The 19,196-nt window shown below is 44.5% G+C and overlaps 1 protein-coding gene across 1 annotated transcript in view; it reads right to left on the reverse strand.

The window, feature by feature from the left end:
* Window positions 1–136: 136 nt before the first annotated feature.
* LOC136106759 (tropomodulin-2) overlaps window positions 137–19,196 on the reverse strand; it is a 30,274-nt gene continuing 11,214 nt past the window's right edge. Inside the window, exons 3-10 of the mRNA XM_065847350.2 lie at window positions 18,777–18,933; window positions 11,304–11,426; window positions 10,433–10,519; window positions 7,763–7,893; window positions 7,060–7,167; window positions 6,646–6,789; window positions 6,181–6,325; window positions 137–3,590 (exon numbers count right to left, since the gene is read on the reverse strand). Of these exons, the coding sequence (XP_065703422.1) occupies window positions 3,556–3,590; window positions 6,181–6,325; window positions 6,646–6,789; window positions 7,060–7,167; window positions 7,763–7,893; window positions 10,433–10,519; window positions 11,304–11,426; window positions 18,777–18,933 (930 nt within the window). The 3' untranslated portion in view covers window positions 137–3,555. The remainder of the gene's footprint in view (window positions 3,591–6,180; window positions 6,326–6,645; window positions 6,790–7,059; window positions 7,168–7,762; window positions 7,894–10,432; window positions 10,520–11,303; window positions 11,427–18,776; window positions 18,934–19,196) is intronic.

A 19,196-nucleotide genomic window follows, 5' to 3' on the forward strand; every position in this document is an offset into this window, starting at 1 on the left:
CGCATGTCATGAGGGGAACAGAGGTGACACCTGGCAAATGATCCAGGCGAGTGAAAGCTTCCAGAGCCACCAAGGGGAAAGCATCCAGGGAAGCTTGATTCAAGGCACAAACCCATGAGAAACTGCAAAAGCCAGATCCTTTATGATGATTTATTTAGAAAAACCACAACGCTGGGGAGTCACTGGTACATAGCATGGTAATTCCCTCCCTCTTGAGTAATATGCACCACGGTGTGCGCATGCAATTACTTTTCTTCCAGAAATATCATTTTATCTAGAGTTATACATGTACGCATATGGTCCTAGTGCACGCTACAAGTCACATATATGTTAGGACACGCACAAAGTTGAGCTTTTCTGTGAAAAAACTGTATAAAAAATACAAACCAAACTGAAGCTGTCAACACGAGAAGCAATGTGCAAAAATAGACAGGTACTCCTGGATGTTCGCTTAAGAGAAAAGGACTCTTCTGTCCCTGTTCCCCATTCAGCATTGAGTATGCCCGATGTTGCTTGAAAGTAGCATTTAAAATAAGTAGTCACGCCCTGGCCCCCTTCATGTTAGTTGCAGAGATTTTTAACCAGCTAAATAATCCTATATTAATATGAAAATCTGGCTTTGAGCATCACTATCACATGGTGGTGTTGTATCAAACAGATCTCTAACCCATTGCAATGTGCGACTGGTGATGCTTCAAGCCAGATGGCAACCAAGCCCTTGTGTGGAGCACACGGGAGGCAGGACAGACGTGTCCCTGGTCACCGAGCCCCCAGCAGGGCTGGCAGCAGCTGCCTGGAGAAGAGGATGGAGGTTTAGGGGTTCTCATGTCAGCTGGAAGGAGCCAGACCTCCCGGTGCCCACCATGGGCTGCGCAGCTCCAGGCACTGTCTGGTGGGGCTGGTGTGTGAGATGGAGCTCTCGAGTGCCTGAGGGAACACATCTGAGCAGAGAGCAGGGCAGAGGAACGGATGGAGAGACCCCGAGGCCTTTCCCAGCCCTGCCTTGGTCCGTGGTGCAAACCAGAGCTGAGGTGGACGGAGCCACCTGGCTGTGCGAGCACCCGTGTGGCTCCGAGCGCAGCGCTGCAGGGTGATGTGCTGCAGACTTTGTGAAGCAGGCAGACCAATCCATCCTTGTAAAACTGCTGCATGCAAATGCCAAGGCTTTAAATGGCAATTAAGACTAGAAATGGATTGCACTTGTTTCCCTTAAACACATATACATACCACCCTTAAAAAACAAAGAAAAAAAAAACAACTTCAAAATGCCTTAAAAATTGATTGATAGTTGGTATTCCCTTGGTTGTATCAAAGGAAAAGAAGATTATAACAGGGGCAGTGTGATTCTGTAACCACTGAAGTTGGGCAGCAACTGCAGTCTTTTGGTTTTGAGGATGAGGGTTCTTCCTACCCATGAGAGTTGATGCTGCAAACCCAGTACCTCCCAGTAATCCACGTGTTTTTAAGGACTGTTTCCTTAAGCCCATGCAAAGTTATGACTGTGTTACAGAACCTGTCATTTTTTAAATGGGGTATCAAGGTTTTTCCCAGCAAATCCCGCATAGATCCAGGGAAAATCTTGGCAAGACTGCCCCATGTGTTTTGCTTTTTGCTTGCAAAGTGAAGGTTTTAGCCTTGTTCTGACGAAGGGAAGGAGAGGTGGAAATTGTAAAGACGAGAAGCTCTCCAGAGAAGTAAACCATAGATACTGTGCTTTAGATCCCAGCTCAGCAAGCCGCTTTAGCAAAGTGTTTTAGTGGGATTTAAGTGTATGTTATTCAGTTTGGACTCCAGCGTGAAAACCATTACCCAGCAGGAAGAGTGGTGACTTTGACCTACTCCTTTCCATTCTAAAAGGCACGGAGCGGGGGTTCATCCTGTTAGCTTGCACCCCAGCTCTGATCACTAAAACATCGCCTGGGGAAACATGCCAAGCAGGTGCTGATGGCTCCTGGTGCTCTCCGTGTTTCTGATCCCCCGGGTGCCTGACGCTGGGGTGAGGCCATCACCTTCATCCCCTCCATCCCCTTGTCCTGATGGAGCTTTCGGAGGAGAGGCCGGCGTTTCTAGGGTAGCAGCGATAGCCCCCGGTGCATTTCTGCAGCTTTCTGAAAGCATCGATATGTGTGACACGCCTGACCCGGGTCTCCCTTGGCCCTTCCAGTGCCCGTATGTGTAACCAGAGGGAGCCCTGTTAGTCAGACAGCTGTTGGCAGCGCTAAAACCATGGCAGAGTAGGTTTAGACTGTAAAATGCACGAGATGAAGCATCAGACTGAGTTATTACCAAAACGTTGATGCTGCTGAGAACTGGGGTTAGCTGCTGCTTCGCAAGCGTTTTCCGCTGGGTTAAGATTATTGTCCAGCATCTGAGTTAAGGCCCTGATTTAGCAAAGCATTTGTGCGTGTGCTGAAATCTGCCCTTATTCAGCTCGGTGCTGATGTGAATACCTAAGTGCCTTGTGGTACAGGGACAAACCTGAACTGGAGCCTACAAATATAACTTATGTAGCTGGCCCAACTGCCCTTTTGATGGTTTTGTTTTTCCCTGGTAGCATAGCTGCTCTCCTGGCTTAACCATTTCATTAATCTTCATCTAAAAGGTCCTGAGAACAGTTCTATAATGCTAACAAAAGTACATAAATACGAGAACTAAAGCAAGTCAAACACATGGCTCAAAGCAAAACAAATATTGCTCAGAATACTTGTTTAGACTAAGGTTAATAGCTGTAAACTGTGCATTCTAGTAGCAAACAAAAACCTGTTGGCCTAGGAAAAATTCCAAAACATTCCAAGTCTACAGGATTGGCAGCACTAATGTTACTTTACAATGTGGAGGAAGGGTAACAAGTGTCAGTGTAACATCGCAAAATGATCCACCTAATGTGGGTTGATGTAAACAAGGAGGCTTTGACAATGTTCGTAGGTCTGGGCGTGATCCTGCACTTGGACCTGGACGGGTGGCGACCCGGGAAGGTAGAAGGTGCTGTTCCAGCTTCCCTGGGTTCTGCTGCAGCGGGGAGGCCCAAAGAGGCTCAGAGATCCCGCAGACCTACGCTGGCATTACCGGTTGTGCTCCCGGGAGCGCCCCATTGCAGGAGTCAGTTCAGCAGGACTACACACGGACAAGTAAGGACCATTCACAAACATAAGGCATTGCAGAACTTGGCCCTAAAATTGCTATTTTCAGCAGAGAATCCCTTATCCATACACAAGATCATATTGTAACATATCGAAAAGTGTCTAAAATAAGGGTAAACGTCACTAAATGTTATGCTCAGCAACACAGTTAAGATTCTTCATATTGGCTTCAGATATTGCAAAACATCTTCTTTTCACTAAAATCGAACCCACTATGAATCTTTCTCATAAAAATTAAATTAACCATGAAAGTTAAAAATGAACAGGCTGTATTCTCAAGGTTTAAAAGGTGGCATTAACAGAAATAAGCAACTCCCATTATAATGGTTTTCCAGTGCCTTCCCTTCTGAGCAGTGAACGCGGAGACTGCGGTTGTTGGTGGCCCCCATCTTGCCTTGCATCCTCCGTGCTGTGGCTATTGCCGCTCTCCTTCCACCCGCTTTTTACGGACTACACCAACAAAACAAGAAGAAAGCATTCAGTGTTGCTTTCCTGAGAACCTGAGGACTTCTCTCACTGCCACACTCCCCTCCAGCAACAGGAACGGGAAGGAAGGAGCTTCCAAGAAATACTCAGCAGGATTATGTCCATAAACGTCACAATTAACAGATCTTAATGCTAAGCAAAACAATTGTAATTAAACAGCAGTTTTCTAGATCACAGATTGTAGAATTTCACCAAGTGTTTATGTCAATACATTTTCTATAAAAATCAGATTCCGAGCTAAAGGTTTTGGACGATGGAGTCGTCACCGTTTCCAGTGCTTCCTCCCAACGGCTCCATTTAGATTTTGGTTACGGTTTTGTTGTTCTTTTAAAAGCCACTGCGTTACAACTGAATTGACATTGGAGTGCTCCAGTCTGCACGGCAGTGCTCTGGATTGTTTGAGCATTAGGCATCAAAAACTAATGACTTCTCTAGCTGCACAAGTGTACGCTATAGGTAAGCAATTATCACATCCTTTCAGAAAATAATTTGAAGTACTCTTAGGTATTGATATCAGTGAGTATTGGTAACAAGGAAACATCGTATTGAACTTTATCCGCTTAAACTTCACATGCTCTGATTGCATCAACCATCTGATAATAAGTAAATTAACTCTGGATTCTCAGAAGAAACCAAGTAGGCTGAAGTTGCCATTTAGTGAAGCAGAGAGCAGTGAGCTTTGTGTTATGGGCAGGATTATTTTGGCCCCACGTTCATTTTTACAGCACTTAGGATACGTTACAGCTGGTATAGAGTAGGTCTGGTTGGGCAGCGTTTGCTACTCCGCACTTTAATGAAAAGGTAGTGAGTCTTCTCTGACTTGGCCGGACAAGATTAGTGAGGTTCTCCTGTTTTATGTGATAGAAAATCTGGTGTTACACCAAACTGCCACGTCCTGTTTGTGATATTGAACTGCAGTAAAGCTGAATGAATGAGTGCTTTTCACTACAGGAACTCAATAACAACAACATATAACTACAAAAATCCCATTAGTTCACTATCAGGAGGTTTGTTTCATAGTGCTTTCCTGGCAAATAGACCTCATTATTCCAAAACCTACAGTGTAGCATCAGTCATTTGTGTCCACTTTCACTGTTCCATTGCTTCATTTATTCTATTGAATTCTGTCCTACTAAATCTTGAACAAATCCACACAATACAAAAGCCGGGAAATGAAGGTAAGGTACAGGACGTGTGTCTAATGGTAACTGGCTAAATAGTGGGAAGAAGGCTTTTCTCTCCTCCTTGCTGGGACATTTCAAACACCTGGGCACTAGTGGTTTCAGGCCCAACAGTATGTCAATAGAATGCTTTGGTACTGCTAAAAATGAAAACAAAGTTATGTGGGAAAGACATAGGTTCTAGCTCAACTTCTGTCGTAGTTCTCACAGAGAGAAACCCAAGCTGAAGCCAGCAAAGACATCATGATTTGACACCCCACTCGGAGGCAGAATTGATTAAAACCACGTAGTTAATGTTTTATTCTTATTATTGTCTACTACTCCTGCCTGGTCATCTCCTCCTTATTCTGTGTATTGAGCACACAGGGCAGAGCACGTCACACTCAGGTAGCGCTTGCAAAGCTTTACAGTCTTTGCCTGCACTTGGTCACACAGGCAGGAAGTCCTTTTGTGTTCCCTGGGCTGGACAGACGCGGTCTGTCGTGGGCATGGCAAAGATGTGAGGACGTCTGTGGTCCCTGAGCAAGCAGGGTGGGTTTGGCTCTCTGCTTGCTGGCCAGAACAGCTGATGGGGCAGCTGGAAATCCAGGGTGCTCCATGGAAAGGGCTGCAGCAACTTCCTTTCCCAGAGGGAGTGGAAGAGAAGAATGGTGGCTCCTATTCATAGTAAGATCTTTACTGTTGTCTTCTCTCGAGTCTGTGGAGCTATGCATCACCCTTCACATATAGCACAGAATCACAGAATGTCAGGGATGGGAAGGGACCTCAGAAGGGACCTCATCCAGTGCAATCCCCCCATGGAGCAGGAACACCCAGCTGAGGTTCCACAGGAAGGTGTCCAGGCGGGTTTGAATGTCTGCAGAGAGGAGACTCCACAACCTCCCTGGGCAGCCTGGGCCAGGCTCTGCCACCCTCACCAGGAACAAGTTTCTTCTCAAATTTAAGTGGAACTTCCTGTGTTCCAGTTTGCACCCATTGCCCCTTGTCCTGTCACTGGTTGTCACCCAGAAGAGCCTGGCTCCATCCTCCTGACACTCACCCTTTAGATATCTGTAAACATGAATGAGTCACCCCTCAGTCTCCTCTTCTCCAGCTCCAGAGCCCCAGCTCCCTCAGCCTTTCCTCACACGGGAGATGCTCCACTCCCATCAGCATCTTGGTGGCTGCGCTGGACTCTCTCCAGCAGTTCCCTGTCCTTCTGGAGCTGAGGGGCCACAACTGGACACAAGATTCCAGGTGTGGTCTCCCCAGGGCAGGGTGGAATGTTGTAAAGGTAAAAATCACCCTTGTGTACAGACAGGAGGAGCTGTGTCTAGAAAGTTCAGAGCTTGTCTCACATAAACAAATGATGAGATGTGGTAGTAGCATCTTACCCAGATCGTTGTTCTTAGTGATAGCTGCTGCTACCCTGGTTCTTGGACCTTGCTTTGTGAACTGGTATCCAAACTTGAGAATCTTGGAGTTCTCCTCCAGCATCTTGGCAATCTCCATCTCTACAGCTGTGCCCAGCTGCTGCCTCTGGTGATAGGGTGAAATATCCCCAAAAGAAAAGAAAATATTTGCTTTCATATGAGAGAGATAAGTGGTTATATTTTAGTACTGTGCTGTGAACTACAAAGACAATCCCATCCCTGGAGATTTTGCTCTGGGTTTTATATTTGGCTTTGACCTGTCTTATTTAGAAGCTTTCCACTGTTTGGTTGCACAGGGGTGGGACATGAGCTCAGAATGACTGAGCCCCAGAGGCTGCCTTGGCTTGGCCAGAGCCCTCTGGGAGAACACCCAGGGAATCCCTATAGAGGGGAAAGAAAAGTGGACTCGCTCAATGCTCTCTTTACCTGGTTGTCAATTTTTATCTCTGTCAGGGATTCGTTCTCTTTCAGTGCATCAATCAGTGCCAAAATACCCGTCCCAGTGATGAAGTTGGATTCCACATTCAGACTCTTCAAGGTTTTGTTCACTTTCAACATATCTGCAAATGCCTGAGTGGTCAGAAAGAGGGAATATGAGACAACATCTTGAGAGTTTCGGGGAAGAACAGGGAATGTGCAAAACATGGCTTAGTACCTACAAACAAATAAAACATAAATAGGCTTAGAAGAGCACGTAAGTCAATCAGAAGCGATTACACCTCTACTTTGCATAGTCACAGGAAAATGCTCCAGGGGAAAAAGAACAACGCATCCTAAAGCAGACATAGACCTACTTAAAATTGTGTTGCCTTTTTTCCCCCAAATAGTGTTTAAACTTACAATAGCTACAGGGTCATTGCTTCGAGTAGCTGCCAGGCTGAATGTCTTCACATGTGTGTTGCTCTCCAAAGCTTTTGCAAATTCTTTCAGTGTTGGAATAGGAATATTCTGCATTAAGAAGATAAATTCAGTAATCAGGAAAGCTAGACACTGGTTTTAATTATTATCAAACCAATTGATTAATAGCCATAGTCTACACAATGTAAACATCTGCAATGCTTTTAAGGGTATCTGAGAGAGGACGATGTGTTTTGGTGCCCCATGGAGGGCTGCGCTGGGGTGTGAAGTCAGCGCTGCCTTTAACTGGGTCAGGCCAACGCAAGCGTGCGACCGATCTCTGAGCTACTGCCCTGTTTTACCACCGCTTGTTCAATCTGTGTGCCAGATCCCCCTCCATCTGCACATATGGGCTAATTGAATTTGGCCGGTGGTGATTATATAGTGCCCATGAGATATCTTGCTTTACAGTCTGCTGAAGAAGGACAGCCTGGGAGAGTCACCCCTTGGGCTTTGAATTGGCATCTGATTCAATATCATGCATTGGCAACCTCAGAGCCTCTACAGCAGCTCCCACCACATCCCGTTCCTGTGTGTCCTGCTTTTCCTGAACAGTAGAGAGAGAAAATTTGAAGATAAAAGACAAGGGCTTTGGAAAATATTTGAATAAACCCTCCGTAAACTGTAAATGAAACACAGCACCTACCTTTATGTTGTTGAGATTAATTTCTGTAAGACTAGGATCATTTGCTTTTATCCTTTGTAAGCTTGCTTCTACGTTGGTCGGGTTGGGAGGCTCCTCAAAGATGGGTTTGACCTTTTCGCCTTTCACCACATCTGCAACACAAAACCTCAGGAGATGTTGTCACGAGGAACAGGCATCAGCAGTACCAGTCTGACCCTCCACTTCCCATTCAAGAAAGGGTTTATATGAACCACAAAACTTGGAAACAGGAGAATTAGCCCCGTTACCCCTGCCGTGCCCTTCGCACCTTGTGCACACCCAGACACATGTCAGTGGGGGTGGCTGGGTGGCATTGTCATGGGTAAACTCTTCTTTATGTACAGAAGTCCCAGTACAATTAATTTGAGCCAAAGCAGCTTTAAAGGCTATTGTATGGGATGTAATGTACTACAAGGTCTGATTTGTTCTTTGTCTAATACCTGTAAAGGAAGGTGTGCTCAGAAAACATCTCTGCACCTATGAATAGACTGTGCTAACACAAAGGAACGTGATCAGGAGGCCCCTCCGTTTCCTTCTCTTGACTGATGCCGTCAGCCTTACTATCAATGCAATTAGCTCTTGTAAAATTGCAACATCTGCGCTTTCTAAATCATAATAATAAAAACCCTACTATCAAAGCAGGAAAAGCAAGTCTGTCTGCCAGCACCAAGATTTATGAAGCCTTTGAGTATTCAAGCTCCGAAGAGATCCCTTTTTTTAACGCTGAAATGCATAAAAATCATAGCTTAGAACACAATTAGTACTTCTAATTCCTGCATATATAGTTATGGAGATTAATTTATAAGCCCTGACCATCCAAGCCATGAGAGGCAAGAAGGGAATATGTTACTGACCACAGGTATGTTTAAACACTTTAGGGCTGCAGTGAGTGATTTTCGAAGACTCGTGCTCCGGCCCCAGTGTACGACACAGCTGTTCAGTGCAATGGGCAACGTTCACGCCATGTCAAGGACCAAAAGAAAGCCAAATACTTCTTTTTAGAGCTTGCAGTCTTAGTAGAGCTGAAGTCACACACGAGCCTCGAGCTGGTTTTACTCTGCTCCTTTTCACTTTGAACTCTTTTTTTAGTATTTCCTGAGAGACCTGGCATATCCGTAAATAACACTCTGGCCCTCTGGGGAGTAGGGAATTGAAAACTACTGTAAAATGCATATAGGGAATTCACATTGGATGCAAGGATGGAGAACAAACACAAGACAGCAAATCATTTTCCACACTTGCAGCAACACTCCATCGAGCTGGGGCCGAGGGAAGGGGCCTGCAGCCCCGGCTCAGCTCAGACAGCACCGCACACTCAGCCCAGGCTTTGCAGGAGTTTTCATTTTCTAACTCTTCTTGCTTCCCATGAGTTTTATTTTGCTCCTTTAATCGTGGTGCTGTTCGCTGCATTGGTTGGCAACTTTTGCGATGTCTCCTTTTTTTGCTGAAAAATTCCACTTGGCTCAAGAAAGTTGTTGCTTTTGGACCAAAGAATACAGCGATATGACAGTGATCTTTCTGGTTCTTAAGTCTGTGATTGGAACATAGTTGAGCTGACTCGCATAGCTGACATTTTGACTCGGTACAACAAAAATATTCTGAAATCTATGTGGATTAGCAATGCATGCAGTTGCCTGTTATGAGATAGACGACAACTCGCACAGGGCCCTGCTGGGGAGGCTTGCAGAGCATCCTAATCCTCAGAACAATGAACTGACATTGTGTCCTGTCTGCTTTCCCTCCTCCCTTTAGTAGTGAAGGATGGAAATGGAAGTCCTTGGTAAAGATGGTTGCTGTTCTCCTGGTCTTAGAAGCAGCAAACACTTTTAGAGTACAGTTTCCCTAGAGAAGGGCATTCCGCGACTGTGTCTTCACAAGCACAGCTTAGCCCACTTGATATCCTAGAGCTTGGAGGTGATGAGCTCTGGATCAAGGCTTGGCTGCTCTCAAGAAAAACTTGGAATTCAGACATAACCCATTTCTGCCCCCATCCGGCCTCCTGTCGGTTGCTAAGATCTGATTCACCAAGGGTCTGTTTATTTAGTGCAAATGTTTCTGGATTTGCTTTCAGTATCTACAGCTGTTTCTGTTGGGGGTTTCCTGAACGATCTCGCTTCCTGCGTACCCAAGGAACATCCAACAGGGACCGTTTCAGTACCCTGCCGCAGGATGAGCGCGGCTTCCCGTGGCTCTGCCGGGGATTCAGCCGCGTGCAAGCCCTGTGGTTACAAGTGGTTTATCGGCTGCATAGGCACTCAGTGTAGGTACTCGGGCGAGACGGCCACCTCTGAGCTACAGCTCGCTACGTGTTCTGTCTGCTGCCTCAACTGAAGTGAGATCAAAATGTGTATGTCTTGACTTCTTAAATACTCCCACCCTTTCAAGCCCCTCTGCAGAGCCAGATATGGCTCTCTGGGAAAACAAAGTTCCTTACTCATTTATGTAGTACTGTTGTCATTATAGATAATGAATTTTAAGATTGTGTTTACTTTAAAATAAATAATTAGATGAATAATGAGATCAATTAATAATTCATTAGATCATGAATAATTAGATCAATAAAGGCAAGGCCCAGTTACTTCACGCTAAATTAGACCAATATGCCCAACCTAAAGATGACGTATAGCCCACAAGAGAAATCTGCTTGCTTACTTCTCACGGTTCCTTTTCCATCTTTACTGCGGGCTCCTCCTTCATCAAATTTTGGGTTGTTGACCATGTTGTGCACCCCAAGAACAGCTAGAATGTGTAAATGCCAGCAACAGGATACAATGTTAACGGCAAGAGCAAAGACTGCAGAAAAAATATCTGCTACAAATTTTAGTTTAGTTCCCCAAACAAAATCCCCTTTATAAAATATTAACTGAGTCACACTTTCTTGTAGGGAGAGTCTTCAGGGTCTAAATACTGGAGATACAGACATTTTTCATATAGATTTTTGCACAACCGAATCAATGTAGTGTAGATGACAGAAACGGCAGCTGGAAGGAAGGAAGGCTGTGGGTCACCTTGCCCAGCCTCCCGCTCAAGCAGGAGCGTTGCCAGCACTAACCGGGTCAGCTTGTGCCTTTGTCCAGCTGCATCCTCAGAACACGCAGGGATGGAGGTCCCCCGGTCTCTTTGGGTAACTCGTTTCAGTGCTGTACTGCTAATCTTTGTATTTTTTTTTCCTTCGCTAATATAGAAACTGAACCTCTTATTGCTCTTTGTATTGTTCGGCCTATCTGAGAAAAATTTGACTGTACGTGTGGATAGCTTAATAAATTGGCATTCACGCTGGGGTTTCTTAGAGAAGGACATGGATAGTAACATGCTTGGGAAAAAAATAATATATTCCAGGACTTCAAAGCAAATGGTGAGGATATAAGCTCTGACGAGTCTGGGCACTGCGTGGCCTGCAGGTTGGGCACCTCTCTGTGTAGTGGGACAGCAGGTCCTGGAGGATCGTGAGATGCTCCGGGTGGCAGGTCCAGCCAGAGAAGACCTGGCCGTGCATGGGGATCATAGCTCTGTATTATCTAACCTGCGAGGTCATAGAGCTCCGTGTCCGAAGCGCTGGCCAGGGCTTCTTCCAGTTCCGGATCCAGGGTCACCTTCTCTTCTGTACAGGTTTCTATGGGCTTTTCTTTAGGGATAAATATTTTTCCTAAGAGGAGAAGAAAAAGCCAGAGTGAGTAATGAGTTATTGGAACAACTCCTCTCTCTGCCTCCTGGCAGTGCGGGGAATAGGTCTATAATGGTGAAACTGCTTGGAAATAACATAAAGTGCATGTTTTCTTCTTTTCTGCTTGATGCTGTCCTCCACACCAAGATCTTAGTGAGAGTCTAAAGAGGAAATGTGTAACTACAGTCAGTCCTTCTCTATGGACTTTGGATGCGGGCAGGCCAAAGAAACCCAGGGGTAGTAGAAACCAGCACAGGCTCGTGCTTTCCCTGTGCACTTCACATATATAGGAATACAATTTTTAGGCATTTGCTTCAGGCATATGTAATTCTTGGATGGCAGCCCACATCTTTTAAGATGTGTGTATGACTCCCAATGATAGTTTCATTTGGAGCGTTCTTGGCAAATGTTTTAGAAAAAAATTCTATTACTGGTTATATGAAATATTTAAAGGGGTAAGGTCACGTCAGGGATGGTAATATATGTCTTCAATACATGTGGGCCTTGCTGGCTTCCAGTGGCATTTTAAAATATCCTTTTTGTGTTCTCTAGATAAGAACATTCTTTTGCTTTATCCCCTCGTGAAGAGATGCTGTGGCACAGCCCATAGAGGTTAGAAGAGCTTATTGCACATTATTAGGGATTCATGACCTGTCCACCAACAGCAAAACTGTGTTTATAGACGGCTGTCAACCAGGTTTCCTTCGTTAATTCAAGGACAGAGTTCAAAGATTCAGGAGGTCCCTCCCAGTCCCACATCAGGACGCTGTAAATCCAATATACAGTGCCATCATGGAACGCACTAACAGAATAAAACATGGATTGTGGCTTGCTTGCTTCAATGCTTAAATTAAAAATGTGTTATTTGGAACAAGCCAAGGAAGAATAGTGATGTTTTATTATTTTAAAGTGAGATTTATGAAGAAAGGCTGCTGCTCTTGGTACTCCTTATTGTCACCCTGTATTTTAGAAGGCGCTATATAATAACGTTCCATGTGGTGTAATTAATGTCGGCTGTGTTACATTTTGCCTCCAGAAAATGCTGATGTTCTTTACGAAGTCTTAATAGTAATAGCTTGACTTGTGTCACTGTTTTTCATTGGTAGAAAGACACATTTATACAGATCGCACTTGAGCTACATCAGCGTTAACAAGTAAATGTAGTATAAAATGTATTATAAAATAAAAATTGACTATATAGGCACATATGCACATTTATAGGAAAACGTATTAATTGAGCAGGGAACTACTTCAAGTGTATTTTCCTGACATAAGTTTATTTGTCTATTGTTACATATGGGGAAAAAAAAGCAGTTTGAATGGCATAGTTTGTGTGATTTCACTGGTGGGCCCAGTCTAAAACAATGTGAGGATTTGATCTTCATTCATACTTTGCAGGATTTGGAACATCATTTCTGGTTGTTTTCTCTCTGCCTCCCTCCTTATGTCATTGGACATTTGTGAATAAATAGAAATTCTTGCTATTTTTGTTGAGTATAAATACTTTAATGGCACCTGGCACAAGCCAGAACTCAACAAAGCACAGTGCAATGAGAAATAAGCCGCTTTATGCTAGCTGTAAAAATGTCCTTTTATTTAGCATCAGTTTTATTAAGGATAGTTACTTAACTTTATAATACAAATTCATTTTCTGCCATAATGGTAAAACAATAGTGTACTTTCTTTTCCTATGAGTGGTACTTCAGAATATTGTTCTTCCAAGCAAATATCTGGGTACACTTGTTACTTCTTACTTCTCGACGAATCCCTGGCTACGGTGAGTGCCTGTTTCTTGTCAAGGACAGAATGCTGCACCCACCTCACAACTGAGATCCAATAATCTGGGACACCTGCCTTGCATTTATCACAGCGACCTGAGTCACTTTTTCCATTTCCCACTATTCTTCTGAGGCTTAAACTGCTCCCTACAAGTATCCTGTGAAAACAGAGCTAAGTTAGATCTTACCAGGAATAAATCTGTATGATGAAGAAAATACTCCAAGTTCAAATAATTGTGAAGCTGAAAGGCAGTAGTAATTCAAATGCAGTATCATAACTGGATTAGTGTCTCTATGTTCTATGACTTAAAAATTATGGCAATGGAATAGGAAGGCTGCAAAGTTAAGCTTTCCAAAGTTATTAAATCTATTGTGCATATACACGAAGGTGAAGCTAAATCGCACCAGCATCTCTGATCAGCATGCTGTGATTCTGCCGCCTCAGTGATACCCTGTGAAGAACTATTCTGAAAAGTATATCGTACCCAATAAAACTGAACAGAATCCAACACATCATCTTTAAAGCAGAAGGAAGCCCAGATTTCCATCGACCCTCGGCTGGGTTATCAGAGCAGCTGGGATGTCTGCAGCCCCCGGGTAACCCCCTGGATGAACCTGCCCCCAGCAGCGCAGGAACTCCAGTTCTGTTCCTCTCTGGCCTCTTCTCTCCCACCCTTCGTGTCCTTCTCCTCTGTCCCTTTCCTCATTGTCCCCCCGTGCCTTGCCCATCAGACATACGAGTTTTCTGCTCTGTTGGTGAATGGTTTAAATCCTGATCCTTCTTGCTGCTTTCCCTCTCTTCCTTATCCTGCTCTCTTCTACATCTCCTTTCCCCAGAGCTGCCACATCCCGTTCTTCATCCAGAACATGTTCATGCAGCTCCTTCTCCACCTCTCCGCCCTGGCCTCTCTGCTCTCTTCTCTTTCTCCTTTACAGTGCCCTTACAGAGCGAGGGCAGCGCTGTCAGAGCAGGAGAGGGTGTCCCTGCCCGGGGTCAGGTGTGACAGTGGTGTGACAAGTGATGTCGGGAGCATCCCGCGCAGCCCACGCACCCCCAGCCTGCAGCAGAGGCTCCGAGGCCAGGACCCGCTGCAGGGGGAACATCTGCACAGCACTCTAACAAACTGGATGTACAAGAAAGTACAATATTGTGAAGGTGCCAAATTCAAGTGTGTTCCCCTGGGGGCTGCAAAGGGCATATGTTTCAAAACCCCTCTTCAAAGCATGGAGGCGCTGTAGTTCATTAAAAAAAAATAAAATAAAAACAGCTGGAAAAATTTCTTTCAGATGGCTAAAACAATGTGTTTTCTCCTAATCTTGTTCTTGGAAACAGCTGAGTCCTTTTTGCTGACACCCTCCAAAACTTCAGCCCAAGGCAGACTCCCAGCATGGGAAATTTCAGTGAGAACTGCGCGAGTTTGGCAAAGCCCCGAGCAGCTGAAAGCCTTTCAAAAGCAAGCAGTGAAAGGCACTGGCTGGAGGCATTACTGTCGGCAACTGCAGCACTTGCAGTGCTCTAAGGGACAAATTCAGTTCTAAATTCAAGCCCTGAAGAACAGGAAGAAGGTGGCAAAAATTTAAACAAACAATTTTGGCATTGGGTGTAAAAAAACCTGCATTTTTCCATCCAAGAAAGCTACCGTATCTCTAAACTAAACCCTGACATGTTTAGATGGTCTGTTAGAGAAACTGGAATTGGAACTCATTAGCATCTACTCTAATACTTTGACCTTCTGCAAATCACTGTCGTTATTACTAGTGCTGCATATTGATACTCTGCTTGGCACTGCACAACAGGCAAGATAGATGGTCGGACAGAGCAACTGAAAACAGCGGGTTGGCCAAGAGCTGTCTGGTTTAATCATCCTATTTTCTTCCTTTTCCCTTTATCAGTCAGCTAAAAATGTCAGCATTTAATCACAAACAAGCGTCTTCTCCTTCCCTTTCCAGCCGCAAATAATAATAGCCCAATCCACTGAAGTTTTTCCATGACTTTGAGAACTGGATCAGATCCAAAACGAAATTGTTTGGCAAGGAGCAGAAGACCTTGCAGGAAACAGGGGTAGCGGTGAAGGGTCGAAACAGCAGTCCTAACAGCAATTAAAACCGGCATGGCCGGCTTTTCAGATCTAATGATATTTCACAACAAGGGAACTTTTTTCAACGCCGTTTCATTGGCAGCGTGCAGCTAAGAGAGCCACTGCAATGAAGCAGACGCAGAAATGTTAAGTGTTTGCATTACAGTACTACTCAGATCTTAACTGAGGTCAGATGCACATACCACGGTCAGTAACAGAAAACATGCAGCACTGATATTACTCTTCAATATTCTGTGCCTGCACCGTCCCTTACTTTCTCTGCCTTTTCATTTATTTCATTCCTTTTCATGAGCTCGAAATGCTTCATGTGATCCCAGTGGAGAAGCAGCTGTTCCAGCTGCACGTGTTCAATGCAGTGGGTCGGTCTAAGTAACTTCTGTAGTGTGCCAGGACTATGTAAGGATTTCTAGAATATCTATCCTAAGCAGGAACTAAGCCAAAAGTACATAAAATAAACACTTGGAAACTGCCAATCGCTATGGCTACAGTTATCAGTCCTAATTCCTTATACCTCCATTGCTCATTAATAACATTGACATTTGAGAGCTATCCCGTACAGGCTTAAAACCTTTTTGTACAGCAATTAACGTAGTACGTTAACAAGCCGAAATATGGCAGAGGACCAAAAGCCTAATGCACGCCATACGTTCGATTGTTTTTGCCAAACGTTTCCAACCTCTCAAAATCATGATTGCAATCAAAACCAAGGCAATTTCCTGCACAAGCAGCCCCCACCTTGAGCTCATATTTAATACTTCCTTTGTTTTAACCACTCTCAACATCCTGCCAGCTCTGGATTTTTGGGGGTTTTTTGCCTTGTTTTCTAGCACAATCAAAACCTGATGGTTCTATTCAGCCTATAGAGAGCAACACAGGCAACTCTATTTCATTCTGTTTGCTATTGCTTTTCGGTCAAGAACTCTCCAATCAAACATTAACACCGAAAAACAGAGGCAGAGACACTAGATAAACAACAACGATGCATCACAGACTGTTCTGGAAGGAGGATGTTTTAAATGCCACCTTTTTTTTGGCTCATCACTGAATTTTCAGGTCAGTGTCAGCTGCTAAACTGATAAACGTAGGAACTGGTAGAAGTGTCACTTAACATTTGGTAGAAGCGTCCCGCTTCCCAGATTTGGAAAGATAAATGCTCCCCAGTGGCAGAAAAACATCAAAGTACAAAACGGTGACAAGAGCTGAAACAGCACTTGACATACCCTGCTCCTACCCACTCGCAGCTCTTCTCGGGAGGTAAGCAGTGCCAGATGTACATGGACATCAGCACCTCCCACCTCCAATTACACATAAATGCACTTCGCAGCTGTCTTGGAACTTAATTTTTAACTACCAGAGTTAGTGTAAAATCAATAGGAAAGTATTTACAGTGCAGCTCCAGTATAGCACTGCTCCAATGTAAAGAAATACTCTAATGGGTGCCTATGTAATATAATCATATAAATATTTACTAATCTGTAAATACCCCTTAGAGATCATCAACATGCAGAAGGTGAAGAGTAAGCTTTTCCTCAAGAGATACCCCTGTTTAGTTTCTCTTGAGGACACATTTTAGGAATGTAAATTACTTATCCTGAGCTTTAGAAGAATACTAATTATTCTCTAATTACAGTGACTTTACATCTAGTACGTAGTATCGTATCTCGGAAATGCCTTTCCAGGATTATTGGATTTCCTTGCACAGAAAATATCTTAGTATAGATAAAATCAAATCATTAATATTTTAACACAGTCATTCTGTTACTGTTTCTTCAATCGAGTTGGTCAAAATAAGCAATAATTTTGAAGCAAATTACCACAGTGAGTCAAAAAAACAGCTTTAAACGCTCAAGTGGCTGAATTCACTCTGTGCTGAGGGACAAGCGGTGTTACCTGTGTTCAAAAAACAGCGCTGTTTCCACACCAGAGACACCAGGAGTTAATAAGCATTTTAAGGGCATGTGGAAGCAAAGAGAGAAATAATACTGCTTTAGTCTCATCAAAAGAAAACTGAAATAGAACAAACAGGCCACTGCATACAAGGCTGCTGTCACGGGCAATGCAGGTGTCACTTTTGTGCGGACCGTGTCCCTGTCCCGTGCATACACAATCTCATGCACTTGTGTTTCAGACACGTTTGGAGACCCCAGGCACGACTACAGCACAAATGCAAAGTCCTAGCCCTAAGTCGGTAAATATCAGTAAGGTGAGACCTGACTGCAGGTGCTGGTATAAATATGCAGAGACCTGCGGTGGTGACTTGTGCTGGTAACACTGCAGTGTGTAAGAGACTGGAAAAGGGAAAATATGGGTAATAAATCCATAATACAATAAACTGTTTTTTTCTGTACAGTATGTGCGTGATCGCTCCCGTGTCACTGCATTTCCGTGGGCTCAGCGTCGGCCCTGTGAACAGCATCCAGCACAAGATGTGACGGAGGAAAAAGCAGGTTAAGGAGTATGCTGTATTTTAAAATAGCGCATCAGTCGGATCAAGCTCGAAACTGTCTTGTTTGTCTAAAACTACTGGTTTGAAGAATGAGAACGCAATGTAATGACCGTAACAGCTCTTAGCCTGCAAATAACATGGTATATCTTTGATAATAATACATGAAGTAAAAAATGTTGCAATTGACTTTCTTGAAATACCTGCTTTCCCCTGAGTCCCATTGAAATAACGGCAAACTCATCAGATGGTCAAAAATGGACCCAGACATAAGAAGCTCCTTCTAGAATGAAAAAGTGGCCTGAGGTAGGCGTCTTTATCCACTGTGTAGAAATGAGGGAAAGGAGATACATTGCTAAAGGAACACTGCTCACTTACAAATATGACTGTTCCTGCCCTAAGGCTATCCTACCAATGTCTGAATGATTAGAATCAGGTTTTCCTGGTTTTTCCCTTTTTTTTCCCCGTAGCTGTAGGCCAAAGGGAAGCAGAGAAACTGTCTGCATGAATAGCGTTGCCAGATGTGCTAGTAAACAAGTGGAAAAATACTTACTTTTTAAAGTGTATTCCCTAAGCTATTACTTACAGCAATTGCAGGCAATACTTAGTCAGAAAGGCATTTAATAGGTTTCCTCCTAAACACCTCCCCCACTTCAATACACTTACATGGGACTGATGCTGGAGGTGGGAACAGCCCCAGGGCGCTTGGCGAGCCCACCCTGTCCCTCCTGGGCTGCACATAGGGGCATCTGCTGGTCCGGGAGCTGCTGAGCGAGCCCTTTGCTGCACTGCTGTACACGTGTTCCCGTGCCCACGCCAGCCCTGATTTAAACGCGATGGTAGTGGCAGGGTAGGAGGGCAGAGCACCCGGCAGCTCTGCAATGTGACTCCCGAGCCCACCCTGCGCAATCACAGCCCCAGCGCTCCTGTCCCAGCACAGAGAGGCCGTGCAGCGGTGGGAGCGGAGCTCGGGCGGTCCCTTACCCAGCGCCCACACAGGGACACACGGTACCTTTCTTTTCCCCCGTAAACGGTACAAAGTCTTCTCTGTCCTTGTGCTCAAGCGCTTGCTTCTCCAGGTAGGACAGCAGGCGTTCTCTGTCGAAAGGGCCCGTGGCAGGTTTCGTGGTCTGGTCCTTTTGCCGGAATCCCGCTGGAAGCAAGGCGTTCTGTGCAACAGAGGGACGCACGGAAAGGACGTGAGGCCATTTCCTACAGTTTTCCAAATTTAATTTCACTGTTGTTTTGTAAGTGAAACCATTCTTTGCATGTCACTTCATACAATGGTGTTTGGTGAGAGCAATAACACTCGTTACCTAAATGTAATCACTACAACCCGTATACCTTCTATGCTGCTTGAGTGTACCACCTATTCATATTTTGATTGAGCACATTTACAATCACAGCACCAAAGATCAAGATAACAAGAGAA

Source organism: Patagioenas fasciata, chromosome 12 (genome assembly GCF_037038585.1).
Source record: "Patagioenas fasciata isolate bPatFas1 chromosome 12, bPatFas1.hap1, whole genome shotgun sequence".
Taxonomy (NCBI): Eukaryota; Metazoa; Chordata; class Aves; order Columbiformes; family Columbidae; genus Patagioenas; species Patagioenas fasciata.